Here is an 18,434-nt window from a genome sequence, read left to right on the forward strand (position 1 = left end):
AATGAAAATAGATTTATGGAAAGAGAGTGAATGGTTATGACCCAACATGAAAATCTATTGTTTTTTTTTATTATTTATTTACATTTATATCCTGCCCTTCTCCGAAGACTCAGGGCGGCTTACAGTGTGTAAGGCAATAGTCTCATTTTATTTGTATATTTAAAAAGTCAACTTATTGCCCCCCCCCAACAATCTGGGTCCTCATTTTACCTACCTTATAAAGGATGGAAGGCTGAGTCAACCTTGGACCTGGTGGGACTAGAACCTGCAGTAATTGCAGGCAGCTGTGTTTTTTGATAACAGGCTTCTTATAGCCTGAGCCACACCGTGGCCCAACTGTTAAACACAGTTAAATATTTACAAACTCAATAAATTTTCATTTCAAAGAAGCCTAAAAAATCCAAAACAGATATTCTATAATACTATGTTATTAATATTAATATTAATTAGCTTTTTAATATATTTATATAGTGCTTTAAGAATTTAAAGGATAAATGCCATGAGAATGTATCTGCAAACACTGAACATTGTTTGAGTCACTATCTGAAATATCTTAACAGGAAGCAAGAAACTTCAATTGTCAAAGTCAAGTTCAACTGAAGTGTTGAAATGGGGAAAGGATTAGGTTAAAGAATCTTGGAAAACAATGGAAATGCAGCAATATGATAATTTACTTTGGAAAGGCCAACCATAATAAAACTTAATAAACATAAATATCCTATACAATTCACTATTTAACAGAAATAAGAATGTCTATGGTTCTAAACTTGTATACAATTTTACTGTAGGCAGCAATCTTTCTATTTGTTTTACAAAAAGTTCCGCAAAGTCAGAAATATCACATGATATACTAATTCCTCTTTATGAGTTGTTCCCTGCGGTTGAGGTCAGGCCGAAAAACAATGATGTAGCACTTTGGTAAGAATATGCATCCCAGTAATGCAGCACCGGAGGACAAGATGGAGAAGACCTCCACAGCTACCATGGCTTTTCCTTTTGTGCTCAGATAGGATGGAAAAAAGGAGATCCAAACACTGCAAAAGGCCAACATGCTGAAGGTGATGAACTTGGCTTCATTAAAGCTGTCGGGTAATTTACGGGCAAAGAAAGCCACAATAAAGCTGGCGATGGCCAAGATGCCCATGTAGCCCAAGACACAGTAGAAAAAGAAAGCTGACCCCTCATTGCACTGTAAAATCATTTCTTGGAGCTCTGAGTGCATGCCCAACTCAGGGAATGGAGGAGATGTTGACAACCAAAGAATACAAACCCATGCTTGGAAGAGAGAGCAAGAAAGGACAATAGAAAAGGCCAATCTTTTTCTCACCCATTTCCTCATCTGAGATCCTGGTTTAGTGGCCATGAAAGCTACAACCACAGTGATGGTTTTGGCCAGTACACTAGAAATGGCTACAGAGAAGGTGACACCAAACATTGATTGTCGGAGAAGGCAGGTCACTTTGCCAGGTTGGCTGAGGAAAAACAAAGAGGAGAGAAAACAGAGCAGAAGAGAAACTAGCAGGGTGTAAGTGAGGGACCGGTTGTTGGCTTTCACAATGGGAGTATCTCTATGCTTAATAAAAGTTCTAAGTACCCAAGATGTCAAGAAGAAGAGACAAAGAGCTGCTGAGGATAAACCAATTCCTAAGGTTTCTTCAAAGGTTAGAAACACGACCGGTTTCAAGATGCATCCTTTCTTTTCCTTATTTGGATAATGATCTTCTGAACATTCAAAACAGTCATCCATATCTGGAAGAAAAGTCAAGGAATTTGTCATCTACGCATTCCATGTTATTGAAACTCACATGAATCCAAAAGTAGTATATTAAAGTTTGCTAAAACCCTACCATTTTGATTTGAAATCTTCCCTTCTGGGCATGGAACACAGTCATAGCAACAGAACGGATCCCCCTCAAACCCTTTCTTCCAGGATCCAGGGAAACAAGGGTCATTGCATCGAGACAATGGAAGATCCTGGTGATAGGCATAAAAGGTTTTGAAAAGGAGGGTTTTTAAAACAGTTTCCGATTTTTCTCCTTAATGGAGTGAAATTATTATTGCCTTCCAAAATGGATGTTGAATTAACTGGGGTTTATCCTGTACATTAAAAAGATGTAGACATTAAAATGACACACAAAAGGTCCTGTATGATGGGCAAGGTGAGTAGATAAGTAAATATGTTGACAATGTGATGGAAGAATTGCTATTCTTGTGATTTCTAATGGAAATGGAACCCAAGTTTGCAAACATGGTTTTTACACTGTAATGTAATTTTGTCAATTTTTTATTTATTTATTTAATTTTGTCATAACAATATACACAAGCATCACACAAAAAGATTATATAATATATAAGCATATATATGAGGAGAAACAAGGAAGTATAAGTATATATATATATGGAAAGAAACAATAGGACAGGAACGGCAGGCACGTTTGTGTTCTTATGCACGCCCCTTAATGTCCTCTTAGGAATGGGATGTGCTCAACAGTGGATAGATTTTGGTTAAAGCTTTTGGGGTTATGAGAAGAGACCACAGAGTCAGGTAATGCATTCCAAGCACAGACAATTCTGTTACAGAAATCATATTTTCTGCAATCCAAATTGGAGCGGTTGACATTAAGTTTAAATCTATTGGTAGCTCTTGTATTATTGCAGTTGAAACTGAAGTAGTCATTAACAGGAAGGACATTACAATGGATGATTCTATGAGCTAAACCCAGGTCCTGTCGAAGGCGATGGAGTTCCAAGTTTTCTAAACCCAGGATTTCAAGGCTGGTGGGATAAGGTATTTTGTTGGTTACAGAGGAGTGGAGAACTCTTCTCGTAAAATACCTCTGGACACACTCAACTGTATTGATGTCAGAAATGTGGTATGGGTTCCAGACAGGTGAGCTGTAATCAAGAATTGGCCTAGCAAATGTTTTATATGCTCTGGTTAGTAGTGTGGTGTTTTTGGAGATGGATTTGATGAATGCTTGACCATTAATATCATAAAAAAAAGCCATTTTTATATTAAAAATAGAAATTAGATTTCTAAAGAGACTATGTTCAATATGAGTTCATAATTGTTTGAAGTATGGTTGATTTAACATCATCTCTTTTCAATTGTGGTCTAATTAAATGCAACAGATTCAGTCTCCAGAATAAGTCTCTCTTCCTATCAAAGTCCAAATAGAAGTGGTAAACTCAAAAAGAATTTTTTTTTCCAAATTCAAAAAGTAGAGAAATCCTTTGATGAGATTCCAATAGTAAAACAAGTCAAATGGAAATTCTTCACCATGCAAAGGCTTCCTTACAGGAGGAGTTAAGCAAAACAACATATATCAAAGGGAGAATAGAAAACAAAAGAAAAACAGAGTCCAGCAAGGGGTTGAAATAAATCAGCATTCAACCACTGATCAACTTTAAAGCAAAATAATAATAATAATTAAATTGAAAAGTGAAAGTTAAGTCCCCAAGCATGCTTAAGAAAATGAAACTGCTGCCAGGAAGATGTTTATGCCCAGTGACTTTTTGATTACTTCCAGATTTCTTCAAGACTCCCCTTCCCAACTGGGGCCATAGTTGTCCAAAAGTCATCTTGGATCATTTCTAAGTACATCCAGGGAGGGAAAAAAAATTCATAGTTTTGGACATAGTTGTCCAAAAATCAAAAGACATAATTGTCCAAAAGTCATCTTGGATCATTTCAAAGTACATCCAAGGAGCAGCACTGCCAGAAAACTAGATCTGGCAGAACAACCAGTTCATTGTTGGTAAGAGAAAAGAAAAGCTCTTACCATACAGCAGCCACCTCGGGGAGGAATCTCCCATCAAATGTGTATATTTGATTGAGGACAAAATATTTTTAACTTTTGGGATGTTTTAGGATAAATACGATGCTGTGGCAAACTTTCTACGAGTGGATTAGAATAGAATAGAATAGAATAGAATAGAATAGAATAGAATAGAATAGAATAGAATAGAATAGAATAGAATTGAATTTTATTGGCCAAGTGTGATTGGACACACAAGGAATTTGTCTTGGTGCATATGCTCTCAGTGTACATAAAAGAAAAGATACGTTCATCAAGGTACAACATTTACAACACAATTGATGATCAATATATCAATATAAATCATAAGGATTGCCAGCAACAAGTTATAGTCATACAGTCATAAGTGGAAAGAGATTGGTGATGGGAACTATGAAACGATTAATAGTAGTGCAGATTCAGTAAATAGTCTGACAGTGTTGAGGGAATTATTTGTTTAGCAGAGTGATGGCCTTCGGGGAAAAACTGTTCTTGTGTCTAGTTGTTCTGGTGTGCAGTGCTCTATAGCGTCGTTTTGAGGGTAGGAGTTGAAACAGTTTATGTCCACGATGCGAGGGATCTGCAAATATTTTCACGGCCCTCTTCTTGATTCGTGCACTTTTAACAAACTCTTACAATAAGAATTTGTTAAAAGAGACTTTTGAAACTTTAATTTTGTTTTGTTTTAGTATTATTCTTCTTCCTGGTAACTATTTTGTCACTAATATAATATATAGGGGCTCCCCTTGAAGAGCACCCAGAGGCTTCAACTGGTCCAGAATGCAGCCGCGCGGGTGATAGAGGGAGCAAGTCGAGGCTCCCATATAACACCACTCATGCGTAGGCTGCACTGGCTTCCGGTGAACTTCTAGGTGCAAATCAAGATATTGGTTACCACCTTTAAAGCGCTTCATGGCATGGGACCTGGGTATTTACGGGACCGCCTACTGCGACCAACGGCCTCCCAGCGACCAGTGTGCTCCCACAGAGTGGGCCTCCTTGGGGTGCCGTCGGCTAGACAATGTTGACTGGCGACCCCCAGGAGGAGGGCCTTCTCTGTGGGGGCTCCAACCCTCTGGAACGAACTACCATCAGGTTTCCGCCAACTCCCTGATCTCCGGACTTTTCGACGCAAGCTGAAAACATGGCTGTTTCATCATGCAGGATTGGCCTGATAGTTTAAATTGGGAATTTTAAATGGGTTTTTAAATGGAGTTAGCCTAAATTTAAATGTTTCATTTTAAATTATTTTAATATTTGTAATGTTGTTTTTTATATGGCTGTAAACCGCCCTGAGTCCTTCAGGAGAAGGGCGGTCTAGAAATTTAAATAAATAAATAAATAAATATAGTAGAAAGGTCAATAATATGCAAATAGATGCATCAGTTTAAAATTGTGGGATGGGGGCTTTTTCTCAAAGGGTGGGAATCAATGATGTAGTAATCAGGGGGGAATTATATGTGTATACGTGTTGGGCTTTTTGGATGCACCTTTTTCTTTTTTTAATGTTTTGGTTGTTTTGTGTTGTTTTTCTTGTTTGACCTTTTTTTTTCTGAGTTTCATATTTTAAGTTTCCCTTGAATAAAATAAATAGATGCACACACACACACAAAAAAAGCAAGCATGGTTGATTAAATGCCTCCATACCTGGTTAAAAGTTGGGTGCCAGACAATCACATCGTCATCAATGAATAATTTCTTCCCTTTTGTGGCACTGGGATCCATCTTTCCCACTCTAACTCTCTGAAAGGATCTGTTTGGAAAGGTGATCAAGTTGATGATGTCGAATCCACCTGTTGCTTCCCCTTTCTCATTCAGGAACACTCTCTCCCCAGCTGAGTTGTTGAAAGAAATGCCTTGAAGAAATGAATGGAGCTACTTGAAAAAGAATGAAAGATAGAAGGAGTTGAAAGCATGATGGTAGAGAGGAGACCATCATATTCAAGTTCCAGTCACTCATTTTTTTTCATTCCTATAATAGTTACTAAATATGTACTCTTTTAAATTTGATAGTTGATATTGCATGCAGATGTAAATACGAACTCTATTATTCATTTGGCATTGTTAAGGAAAGATTAAAAAACAACAATGAACCAAACCAAAATTAATATTGAAATTATACCAATTCCTAAGATTTAGGTATGATTTATGAATTTATGAATTATGATTTTATTAAATAAGTTGGACCCGAGTGTTAGACCATAAGGAAGGCTGAGCAGCAAAAAATTGAGACCTTTGAACTCGCTGGAGAAGACTCCTGTGAGTCCCTTGGACTGCAAGGCGAACAAACTGGTTAGTCCTAGAGGAGATTAACCTTGACTGCTCTTTAGCAGGCCAGATCCTGAAGATGAAACTCAAATACTTTGGCCACCTAATGAGAAGGAAGGACTCACTGGAGAAGAGCCTAATGCTGGGAACGATTGAGGGCAAAAGGAGAAGGGGATGGCAGAGAACGAGGTAGCTGGATGGAGTCACTGAAGCAGTTGGCGTGAGCTTAAGTGGACTCCAGGGGCTGGTAGAGGACAGGAAGGCCTGGAGGAACATTGTTCAACAAATAAATAATTATATCTAGAGCATATCTCATCTTTCCTCATTTGTATGAAGCTATTTGATAGTCTGAAATCCCTTAGTCAGAATTTTAAAATCTGAGATTCAAGTACTCTTCCATAGATAGATGAGAGATAGTGATCATTGCAAATTTAAAATTGTTTCAGACTATGTATGCCACATATAAGGACCAGCACTTCATTCCTGTAAATATCTATCTTAAAAGTTCATGAGCCGCACAAAAGTATCTTTAAAAATTGATTATTTTTGGAACAGACAATGAAAAGTAATTTAAATTATCTGTCAGCCTCCACTCCAATCCTCACATCCTTTTGTACACTTATATTCAGTAGTTAGATTGCAGTGGGGTTTTATGTATAATGTACATAGCTCATGGTTAAGTAGAGAGGGCCCTTTAAGAGTGTCGTCTGACATGAGATCAAGGGGAGGGGAGATTGATGGTTTGAATTCAGCAGGAATGTTAGAATGTTAGTATGTTAGTAGAGCGCGGGCTTTCAACGGACATTGCATTCCTGAGATGATTTACAACCAGAGACCTGCAGAAGATTACCACGGGGGGCCAAGAAGGAGCTGGCATTGGACCAGACCTGGCTGACCTCTTGTGGGAGGAGAGACTAACGATGGGATATGGAATGTTAGCCATATTTTGTCTCAGATCCAAGTTTATACTGCTGCAGTCCGGATGTATTTAGTAAAAGTACTTTTCTTTATTTGCAAATGAAGTCAAGGTGAATTATTTCCTAAATATAATCAGAGGCAGCCTGACATTATCATTCTTAAAGTAAAGGTAAAGGTTCCCGTCGCACATACGTGCTAGTCATTCCCAACTCTAGGGGGCGGTGCTCATCTCCGTTTCAAAGCCGAAGAGCCAGCGCTGTCCGAAGACATCTCTGTGGTCATGTGGCCAGCATGACTCAACGCCAAAGGCGCACGGAACACTGTTACCTTCCCACCAAAGGTGGTCCCTTTTTTTTCTACTTGTACTTACGGGACCGCCTTCTGTTACCGCATGCCTCCCACCAACCCGTACCCTCGCACAGAGAGGGCCTTCTCAGGGTGCCGTCCGCCAGACAATGTCGGCTGGCAGCCCCCAGGGGAAGATCCTTCTCTGTGGGGGCCCCCACTCTTTGGAATGAACTTCCCCCTGGTTTACGTCAAATACCTGACCTTCGGACCTTCCGCCGCGAACTGAAAACATATCTGTTTGTTCGTGCGGGGCTTTCTTAAATTGTTTAGTTTTAAATTTTAAACTTCTCTCTGGTTTTAATTGGGGTTTTTAGATTCTTAACTATTTTAATTTCGGCCACACTGTATAATAAGTCTTTTAATTTTATTTTAACTGTACATTGTTTCTTTTTATTTTGGCTGTACACCGCCCTGAGTCCTTCGGGAGAAGGGCGGTTTATAAATCTAATAAAATAAATAAATAATAAAATAATATTTTTACATGCTTTCGAAACTGCTAGGTTGGCAGAAGCTGGGACAAGTAACGGGAGCTCACCCCATTACATGGCAGCACTAGGGATTTGAACCGCTGAGCTGCCGACCTTTCGATCGACAAGCTCAACATCCTAGCCCCTGAGCCACCGCATCCCTCTCATTCTTAGATGATAATTTAATAATCTAAGATGATAATCTAAGATGATTTCCTAAATAATTCCCACAGAGACCTAAACCACGATTTATATAGTAGCTTCTCAATGATCAGAATATCAAAAACCTGTTTTTCTGTATGTCTTCTATAGAAAAGAATAATAGAGTGGGAAGGGACTTTGGAGGTCTTTTAGTTCAACTCCCTGCTGAAGGACGAGACCCTATACCATTTCTGACAAATGGTTTTGCAAGCTCGTCATAAAAATCTCCAGTGAGGAAACACCCAGAACTGTTGAATGCAATCTGTTCAAGAAATTAATTTTTCTCACTGACATAGATAAATCCCTCCTTATTTCTAGATTCTTTTTCATACTTAACTTGATTCCACGTGCAGAAAATATTAAGACTTTCCACAATCATTTCAAAACAAAACTTCTATACAAAGCTACTCATTGAAATAAAATGCAGAGAGAATACCTGCCAAGCCTGGATATCTAGCTGGCCAGTTTGTTTATTCATTATCATTTTTTTAATATTATATCTCAGCATGAGTAGTGCTTGCAAAGCATGGGCCACAGCATAAACCGCATTGTAGATACTGTAGCTTTGACCAGTCATTTCCATTTCAAACACAGGTGCAGGAAGATCCTCCAGCTTCATCTCCCCAGTGCATTTCCTACTATATATTTCTTTCAACTCTGATTTTGGAAATGAACACTCAAATGATTGTTCCCAAACATCATGCAAAAAACCATCACTGGAGATTGAAAGAGGATTTACAGTCAGAAGAAATTCCTTGAAACCTGCAACATCTGTTGAATGGACATTAAAGGAAAGACCCCCATGAAACATCTGGAGATCCCAACGGCTTTGAAATCCTGATAGTACAAAATCAATCTGCGCAGTCATGATCCACACCTTTCTAAATAAGGCAATTTCTTTGCTTTCAGGATCTGTCAGAAACGTTGCAAATTTTAGCCACATTATCGTCAATGATTCTCCATAGACAAGAAATGCATTGGCTTTGCTGTTCATCATATTGATGGAAATAATTTCAATTGTTTGAAAAGATTCCTGGTAATCTTCCAAGTGGACTAGTTGTGAAAGCCTTTGTATGAATGATGAGCATATTCCATTCTGTGAAAGTAAGGGCTGCATTTTCTGTAAGAAATTTTCTCCACTGTTGTTATCAACAGCAAAAATCCCAATCCATGTCCACTTGAAATGATGAAGCAGTTGGATAATTCCAATGTACTGATGGTCCTCTTTGGGGACCATGAAATAAAGTGAAGAGAGCTTACTGGTCTGGAATTCCTCTTTGGCCAATGAGCCATATGTCAGCTAAAAGAATAATGGAGTAGGATTCTGTTCAATTATTTATTATTTATTTTATTTATTTTATTTATTTGATTTTTATACCGCCCTTCTCCCGAAGGACTCAGGGCGGTGTACAGACAACAATAAAATACAGACACCACAGTATACAATTTAAAATGCAAGTTAAAAAACTTATTATAATTAGCCTAGAACTTTAAAAATTTATAAAACTAAAACCCCATTTAAAATTAGTAAAAAATTTAAAATCGATAAAATTTATATAATTTAAAATTTAAAATTTAAAATTTAAGTCAGCCCCGCGCGAATGAAAAGATGTGTCTTCAGTTCGCGGCGGAAGGTCCGAAGGTCAGGTATTTGGCGTAAACCCGGGGGAAGTTCGTTCCAAAGTGTGGGAGCCCCCACAGAGAAGGACCTTCCCCTGGGGGCCGCCAGCCGACATTGCTTGGCGGACGGCACCCTGAGGAGTCCCTCTCTGTGAGAGCGTACGGGTCGGTGGGAGGCATACGGTAACAGCAGGCGGTCCCGTAAGTACCCAGGCCCTAAGCCATGGAGCGCTTTAAAGGTCGTAACCAACACCTTAAAGTGCACTCGAAAGGCCACAGGTAGCCAGTGCAGTCTGCGCAGGAGCGGTGTTACGTGGGAGCTACGCGAAGCTCCCTCTATCACCTGCACAGCTGCATTCTGGACTAACTGAAGCCTCCGAGTGCACTTCAAGGGGAGCCCCATATAGAGAGCATTACAATAATCCAAGCGAGAGGTAACGAGTGCGTGAGTGACTGTGCACAAGGCATCCCGATCAAGGAAGGGGCGCAACTGCCGAACCAGGCGAACCTGGTGGAAGGCCCTCCTGGCGACGGCCGTCAAATGATCTTCAAATGACAGCCGTTCATCCAGGAGGACACCTAAGTTGCGCACCCTATCCTTTGGGGCCAATAACTCGCCTCCAACAGTCAGCTGCGGCTGCAGCTGACTGAATCGGGATGCCGGCATCCACAGCCACTCCGTCTTGGAGGGATTAAGCTTGAGCCTGTTTCTCCCCATCCAGACCCGTACGGCTTCCAAACACCGGGACAGCACTTCAACAACTTCATTGGGGTGGCCCGGGGTGGAAAAGTACAGCTGAGTGTCGTCAGCGTACAGCTGGTAACTCACCCCGAAGCCACTGATGATCTCACCCAGCGGCTTCATATAGATGTTGAACAGAAGGGGCAAGAGAATCGACCCCTGCGGCACCCCACAAGTGAGGCACCTCGCGGTCGACCTCTGCCCCCCTGTCAACACCGTCTGCGACCGGTCGGAGAGATAGGAGGAGAACCACCGATACACGGTGCCTCCCACTCCCAATCCCCCCAACCGGCGCAGCAAGATACCATGGTCGATGGTATCAAAAGCTGCTGAGAGATCTAATAGGACCAGGGCAGAGGAATAACCCCTATCCCTGGCCCTCCAGAGATCATCCACCAATGCGACCAAAGCTGTCTCCGTGCTGTATCCGGGTTGGAAGCCGGACTGGAACGGGTCTAGATAGACGGATTCATCCAGGTACTGGGGTAGCTGTCGCGCCACAGCACTCTCTACAACCTTCGCAACAAAGCGAAGGTTGGAGACTGGACGGTAATTACCCAAAATAGCTGGGTCCAAAGAGGGCTTCTTGAGGAGGGGTCTCACCACCGCCTCTTTCAAGGCGGCAGGGAAAACCCCATCCAACAAAGAAGCATTGATAATCCTCTGGAGCCAGCCTCGTGTCACCTCCTGAGTGGCCAGTACCAGCCAGGAAGGACACGGGTCCAGTAAACATGTAGTGGCGTGAAGCCTCCCCAACAACCTGTCCACGTCCTCGGGAGCCACAGGGTCAAACTCATCCCAAACAGGCTCAACAAGACGTGCCTCCTCTCCCTCGCTTGGATCATCCCAATTTCGGTCCAGACCATCCCGGAGCTGAGCGATTTTATCGCATAGATAACCACTAAACTCCTCGGCACGTCCCTGCAAAGGGTCATCCTGCACCTCCTGATGAAGGAGGGAGCGGGTCACCCGAAACAGGGCGGCCGGGCGGTTATCTGCCGACGCAATGAGGGTGGAGGTGTAGGAACGCCTCGCCTCCCTCATTGCCTCCAGGTAGGTCCTAGAATAGGACCTAACTAGTGTCCGATCAGCTTCGGAACGACTGGACCTCCAGGTGCTCTCTAGGTGTCTTCTCCGGCGTTTCATCTCCCTCAGCCCCTCAGAGAACCAAGGGGCCGGACGACATCTGCGCCGGGTCAGAGGCCGCAAAGGCGCGACACGGTCCAGGGCCCCAGCCGCGGCCTGTTCCCAGGCCGCGACTAGTTCCTCAGTCGTGCCATGGGCCAGATCCTCAGGGAATGTCCCAAGCTCCGTCAGGAACCTCTCAGGGTCCATCAGGCGCCTGGGACGGAACCAACGTATAGGTTCCGTCTCCCTGTGGTGGTGAGTGGCGGTTCGGAAGTCTAGGTGAAGGAGAAAATGATCGGACCATGACATAGGTTCTGTTACTAAATCACCTAACTCCAGATCATTTAACCACTGTCCAGAGATATAAATCAAATCCAGCGTGCCTCCCCCCCATGTGTGTAGGGCCATCATTTACTCGAATCAGGTCCAAGGCCGTCATGGAAGCCTGGAACTCCCGAGCTGCAGTCGATAACAAGCCAGCTGATGGTAGGTTGAAATCCCCCATGACTATAAGTCTGGGGTCTCAACCGCCACAGCAAGTACCTCCAACAGCTCGGGCAGGGCTGTGGTCACGCAGCAAGGAGCCAGGTACGCGATCAACAAGCCCAACTGATTCCTATGGCCTCACCTCACATAGAGGGATTCACAGCCGGCAATCTGAGGGACAGTGGCTTCCCTCGGCTCTAGATCTTCCTTAATGACAACCGCCACCCCCCCACCCCTACCTTGGACCCTCGGCTGATGAAATGCTCGGGAACCTGGAGGGCAAAGCTCAACAAGGGGAACCCCCCCCTCTGGGCCCAACCAGGTCTCCGTAATGCCCATAAGGTCCGCGGACTCCCCCTGAATAAGATCGTAGATCAGGGGAGCTTTATTAGCCACGGACCGGGCATTACATAACATCAACTGAAGATCCAAGCTCTGAGGATCATGGCCGCCCGAGGAACGGGTAGGAACTGAGGGGCTGGAGCACGTGATCGCTTTCAGACATCGAACACGTGCTCCCAACTCTCGATACGCCCCCCCCTCCGCCATATCTGCCTCTCCCACTAACCACACAGATGGAGCCACACTTATCGTCAGGAACTTCACCCTCCCCCGAAACCTTCGGACCTATTAAAACCCCGCCGCAAACATGCGCAGTGACTGGCCCCTCCCTCGGCGGGCTACCCCCAGCATCCGCCCTTACCCTCCCCCCCCTTAAAAGTTCCCTATCTAAAAATCCCCACAAGTTCTTTCTACGCGCATGCCACCTCTGTGGATCCCAAGACCCGTCATTGAGGCCGGCCCTCGGTAACGTAGAGGGCCATTCCTGCGAGGCGGGGGCACCTCGCAGGCGCAAGAGTTCAATTGAGGAATATCGCATAATAAAATCGGCGAAAAGACTAGCTCCATCTCTAAATTGGCTAAGATGATAATATAAAATTAGTCCTCAGTTAAGGACGGACGTATAATAATCCGGTCAATGGACAGTCATGATGAATCTCCTGGTCAATATCCAGGACCCAGATCTTAGTTTGGTCCAATAAATATAAGTTCTTAAATCCAGGATAGGTAGTCCAAAGCCAAGTCCTAAACATGAGAAAAAAGGGTGGGGTTGGTGTTTCGTGTCCACTCTCGATGAAATTTGCTGATCCCGGACAAGTCTCCTCTCAGTTCAGTTCCTGATGACCCATAAAGTCATAGTATATGGCCATAAGGATCGCAAAAAGGCCAGGAAACTGTCGATGATATCACAGTATCAGGGGAAAGAACAGGCCAGGGAACAGGCCAAGGTACCTCCATTGTCTCACTCTCTGCCGGCCTCAGGCAATCCTCCAATAACCGGCTCCAGATCCATCCAGTCCATGCCCACCAGGGGTTACTCCATCTCCACCACCAACACCCCTGGAATGTCCAGGTCCGGCTCGCTCCAGAGACCAGGTCTCTCCAAGTCTCTCCAAAAACTCTCCAAGAGGCCTCACAAAAAGGCAAGGCCTCCCCCGAGGGGCCAAAGGACGGGAGGAAACAAGGACGCCCAGATGAAAATAGAGGCCGCAACAGGCCATAGCAGGCCGCAAAAAGGCCACCAGGATGAGCAAAGGCCGCAGAGAAATGAGTCAATAAAGCCTTCATGGCCAAAGCCACATAGTGGAAACGACAGCAGCGGAAGATGGAAAAAAGGCAGAAGCTATCCAAACGCCAAAAAGAAAAACCGCTGCTGTTCCAATTCGCCGCTTCCCCTCCGCTGCAATTCGCATTCACAGCCGAGGGAAAGGGCCCAACATCCCCGACCAAGGTAGAAAACAGGCCGGCTCCCCACCCTCCCGGCGCCACAAACATGGCCGCCGCCATCCGCCGCTCACCTTCCCGGGTCCGTTCCTGGCAGCCATGGAGCTTAAGAGGTCCGAAAACCTCTCTCATGGCTGCCTGAAACTTCAGATCTCATCGGGGGATGAGCGGTTAAGCAGGCGGCCAGGAGCGCTGCCATCCTGTCGAAGCTAAGAAAACCGCCGACGCCGATCCTCAGGGCGCTGCCATCTTGCGCATGCGCAGAAAGAAAAATTATTGATTATTAAATCAAGTATAGTTTTTTGTGTAGTTTTCTTATAAAATATATCCAAGGAACAGTTTTCCCTAGAAATCTTTTAAATATAAATATAGAAAGGAATTTTTTGGCAATCCCTTCAAATACATAGAAGTGATTGATTTTTTTAATAGGGGCAAAGAGTATTACATACAAAACTTGCAAGAGGTATGGAACGTCTCTGAATATTCATTTCCAGTAATTTGTATTGTAATTTCAAAGAAGAGTGATAAGTAGTAGACTTTAAACCATGCAGAACATATTCACACAAACCTAGGCCTAATCTTTAATGCTCATTAATTATTTCATCACAACAACAACAACAATATATAGAATTTTTCTAATTTAAACCCATCACAGTTTACTTGTGGAATCTTGAAGAATTCTATAAGTTCGGCTACATAAGATGATGTATCAAAATCCAATCCTCCAATGATGGCTATGATATTCTTCTGGCTATCACATTTGTAGTTAGGGACAAATTCCTGGGATTTGAAAAGCAGGTCCAGGGTGGTGCGATAGGTCATCCTTGCATTCAGGTAACTGTCATAGATGTGGAACCCAAGAGTGACGTTAGGTAAGATCTGGGAGTCCTCATTGATCTCCTTCATAGCAAAGGCCAAGGCAAGAACATGTTGATAAAATTTGGTGAATACACTGCAAAGAATTTAAATACTTTTATTTATTTATTTATTTATTTATTTATTTAGTCACAACAATATATTTAAGTATCATACAAAAAAGATCATATAGTATATAAACATATATATGAGTAAATATTAGGAGGTATAAGCATATATATATATATATAAGAAGAAGAAAACAAAAAACAATAGGACAGGAACAATAGGACAATAGGGACGTTTGTGCTCTTATGCACGCCCCTTATGGTCCTCTTAGGAATGGGGTGAGGTCAATATTAGAAATATCAATATTAATATATCAATATTAGAAAGTTTTTGGTTAAAGCTTTTGGGATTATGAGAAGAGACCACAGAGTCAGGTAAAGTATTCCAAGCACTGATGATTCTGTTACAGAAGTCATATTTTCTGCAATCTAGATTAAAGCGGTTAACATTAAGTTTAAATCTATTGGTTGCTCTTGTATTATTGCAATTAAAGCTGAAGTAGTCTTTAACAGGAAGGACATTACAATAGATGATTCTATGAGTTAAACTTAGGTCTTGTCGAAGGCGACGGAGTTCCAAGTTTTCTAAGCCTAGGATTTCAATTCTGGTGGGATAAGGTATTTTGTTGTTTTCAGAGGAATGAAGAACTCTTCTTGTAAAATATTTCTGGACATGTTCAATTGTATTGATGTCAGAAATGTGGTATGGGTTCCAGACAGTCGAGCTGTGTTCTAGAATTGGTCTAGCAAATGTTTTATATGCTCTGGTTAGTAGTGTAGTGTTTTTGGAAAAGAAGCTACGCAAGATTAGGTTTACAACTCTTAGGGCCTTTTTTGCTATGTAGTTGCAGTGGGCTTTGGCACTTAGATCATTTGATATGAAAACTCCAAGGTCTTTAACAGGGTGGGGGTCATCTGTAAGGTGATAAATACCCCACTTGAAAAAGTAAGTTGACCATTCTCATAAGGTGGCATCATTTCTGTATGAATAACAAACATTTCTGTATGAAATAACATCATTTCTGTATGAATAACAAACATTTCTTTCTCTGATAGTAGTAGAAAGATAATTGTATTTCTACAATTCTTAATCATTTCTTGGTGGGGTCCTTGGTGGACTTGGAACCTGGCTGTTTTCTTTCAGATGTTTCATTACCCAAAGTAATGAAAATCACTGATGATGCTACCTAGTTTGGACAATGGAATGTCTGCAACAGGAGTGTCAAACTTGTGGTCTGCAGGCCGGATGAGTAATGTGCTGGCCATTCTCACTCCCAGTTTAGCGAAGGGGTAAAAAGTTGCAATATGTCATGTGACGACAACATGATGCTGTGGATTTGACACCCCTGGTCTGCAAGAAACCAATCAATCTCAGAGAGACCAAGGACCCTTCATTTCAACCTAAGATACAAAAAAAACCAAACTCCTTTATTGCTAATTTCTAAACTCAAATTTACTTTTTACACAGTATTTTTATGACTTTCAATTAATATAAAGGTAAAGGTTCCCCTTGCACATACGTGCTAGTCGTTCCCAACTCCAGGGGGCGGTGCTCATCTCCGTTTCAAAGCTGAAGAGCCAGCGCTGTCCGAAGATGTCTCCGTGGTCATGTGGCCGGCATGACTCAATGCCAAAGGCACACGGAACGCTGTTACCTTCCCACCAAAGATGGTCCCTATATTTTCTACTTGCATTTTTACATGCTTTCGAAACTGCTAGGTTGGCAGAAGCTGGGACAAGTCACGGGAACTCACCCCATTACACGGCAGCACTAGGGATTCGAACCGCTGAGCTGCCAACCTTTCGATCGACAAGCTCAACATCCTAGCCCCTGAGCCACCGCATCCCTGTCTCAACTAATATATACTGCAACAAATATAAGCAGTGATTTTTTCAAAGTATTACATCTGTTTTCTATGAGATTTTCAGAAAATGTTTAAAATTGGGTAAAGGAGATTGTTTCTTCTAACAGACACAGAAATCATAGATTACATTAAAAGAACTCTACATTTACGCACAAAAAGCTTTTACTCATATAAGGTTTTTTTTTTTGGAGATCTGGCTAAGATTATATAGCAAAGAAAATTCTTACATTGGCATATCATAAGGTATTATAGCAGGGTTTTCATTAAATTGACTTTCAATAAAGTGGTAAACGAGGTGAGATGCCATCCCACCAATGATGAAGTCTCCAGGCTGGTACCACTCATGGGGAACAAGGAAAGCATCACTTGCAGGGCAGCTCAAGGTACCTACTTTATGCACCAGAAACAACAGGAGAAACATCTTAATGTTCTTGTTATTGTGAAAATGTTTTGCCTTCCATCCTACCCATAGGGAAGGACATATAATCTAATACTTCATCTAAAGATTGATCTAAGGATTATATTTGAGGATGCATCTAATTTATTTATTTATTTATTATTATTATTTATTATTTAAATTTATATACCGCCCTATCTCCCAAAGGACTCAGGGCGGTTCACAGGCATATAAAACATCAGTGTACAAAATTAAAATAATCTTTAAAAAACTTATTCCAGTGCCCTATCATTAAAAATAGAAATATAAATATTAAAATCAATTTAAAACCCTATAAAATTTAAAATTTAGAATTTAAAATCTAAGCCAGTCCTGCACAGATGAATAAATGTGTCTTGAGCTCATGACGGAAGGTTGAAGGTCCGGAAGTTGGCGGAGTCCTGGGGAGCTCGTTCCAGAGGCGAGCCCCCACAGAGAAGGCCCTTCCTGGGCGTGCCAGGCAACACTGCCTAGCTGACACCCTGAGGTCCCTCCTGTGAGGCGCGGGTCGGTGAGAGGTATCTGGTGCAGTAGGCGGTCCCGTGTAATAACCCGGCCCTATGCCATGGGCGCTTTAAAGGTGGTCACCAAAACCTTGGCGCACCGGAAGGCCTGGTAGCCAGTGCAGCCTCGCAGGATGGGTGTTATCACGGGAGCCACGAGGGCTCCATCTATCACCAGCCGCATTCTGGACTAACTGTAGCCTCGGATGCCCTTCAAGGAGCCCCATGTAGGCGTTGCAGTAATCCAGGCGAGGGCGTCACGAGGCGTGGTGACCGTGCATAGGGCCTCCCGGTCCAGAAAGGCGCAACTGGCGCACCAGGCGAACCTGGTAGACGCTCTCCTGGAGGCGGCCGTCAAATGATCTTCTAGAGACAGCCGTTCATCCAGGAGGGCGCTAAGTTGCACCCTCTCCATCGGGGCCAGTGACTCGCCACCGATGGTCAGCAGCGGATTTAGCTGACTGTGCGGGATGCGGCATCCACAGCCACTCTGTCTTGGAGGATTGAGCTTGAGCCTGTTTCTCCCCATCCAGACCGTCGGCCTCCAGACACGGGACAGCACTTGATAACCGTTGGGGTGGTCGGTGTGAAAATACAGCTGGGTGTCATCCGCATACAGCTGGTACTTCACGAAACCACTGATGATCTCACCCAGCGGCTTCATGTAGATGTTAAACAGAAGGCGAGAGAATCGACCCTCGGCACCCACAAGTGAGGCGCCTCGGGGCCGACCTCTGCCCCTGTCAACACCGACTGCGACCGGTCGGAGAGATGGGAGGAGAACCACCGATAAGCGGTGCCTCCCACTCCCAATCCCCCAATCGGGCGCAGCAGGATACCATGGTCGATGGTATCGAAAGCCGCTGAGAGGTCTAATAGGACCAGGGCAGAGGAACAACCCCTATCCTGGCCTCAGAGATCATCCTGCGACCAAAGCCGTCTCCGTG

The 18,434-nt window shown here is 43.2% G+C and overlaps 1 protein-coding gene across 1 annotated transcript; it reads right to left on the bottom strand.

The window, feature by feature from the left end:
- Positions 1–850: 850 nt before the first annotated feature.
- LOC131197010 (vomeronasal type-2 receptor 26-like) lies at positions 851–14,666 on the bottom strand. Its single transcript, XM_058180564.1, has 5 exons — positions 14,421–14,666; positions 8,436–9,299; positions 5,445–5,672; positions 1,848–1,974; positions 851–1,749 (listed from the first exon to the last, which is right to left on the bottom strand). Exons 1-5 carry the CDS (start codon positions 14,664–14,666, stop codon positions 851–853), a joined length of 2,364 nt encoding a protein of 787 aa, XP_058036547.1.
- Between the last annotated feature and the right edge of the window lie 3,768 nt (positions 14,667–18,434).

The sequence above is a fragment of the Ahaetulla prasina genome, chromosome 4 (genome assembly GCF_028640845.1).
Source record: "Ahaetulla prasina isolate Xishuangbanna chromosome 4, ASM2864084v1, whole genome shotgun sequence".
In the NCBI taxonomy this organism is placed as follows: Eukaryota; Metazoa; Chordata; class Lepidosauria; order Squamata; family Colubridae; genus Ahaetulla; species Ahaetulla prasina.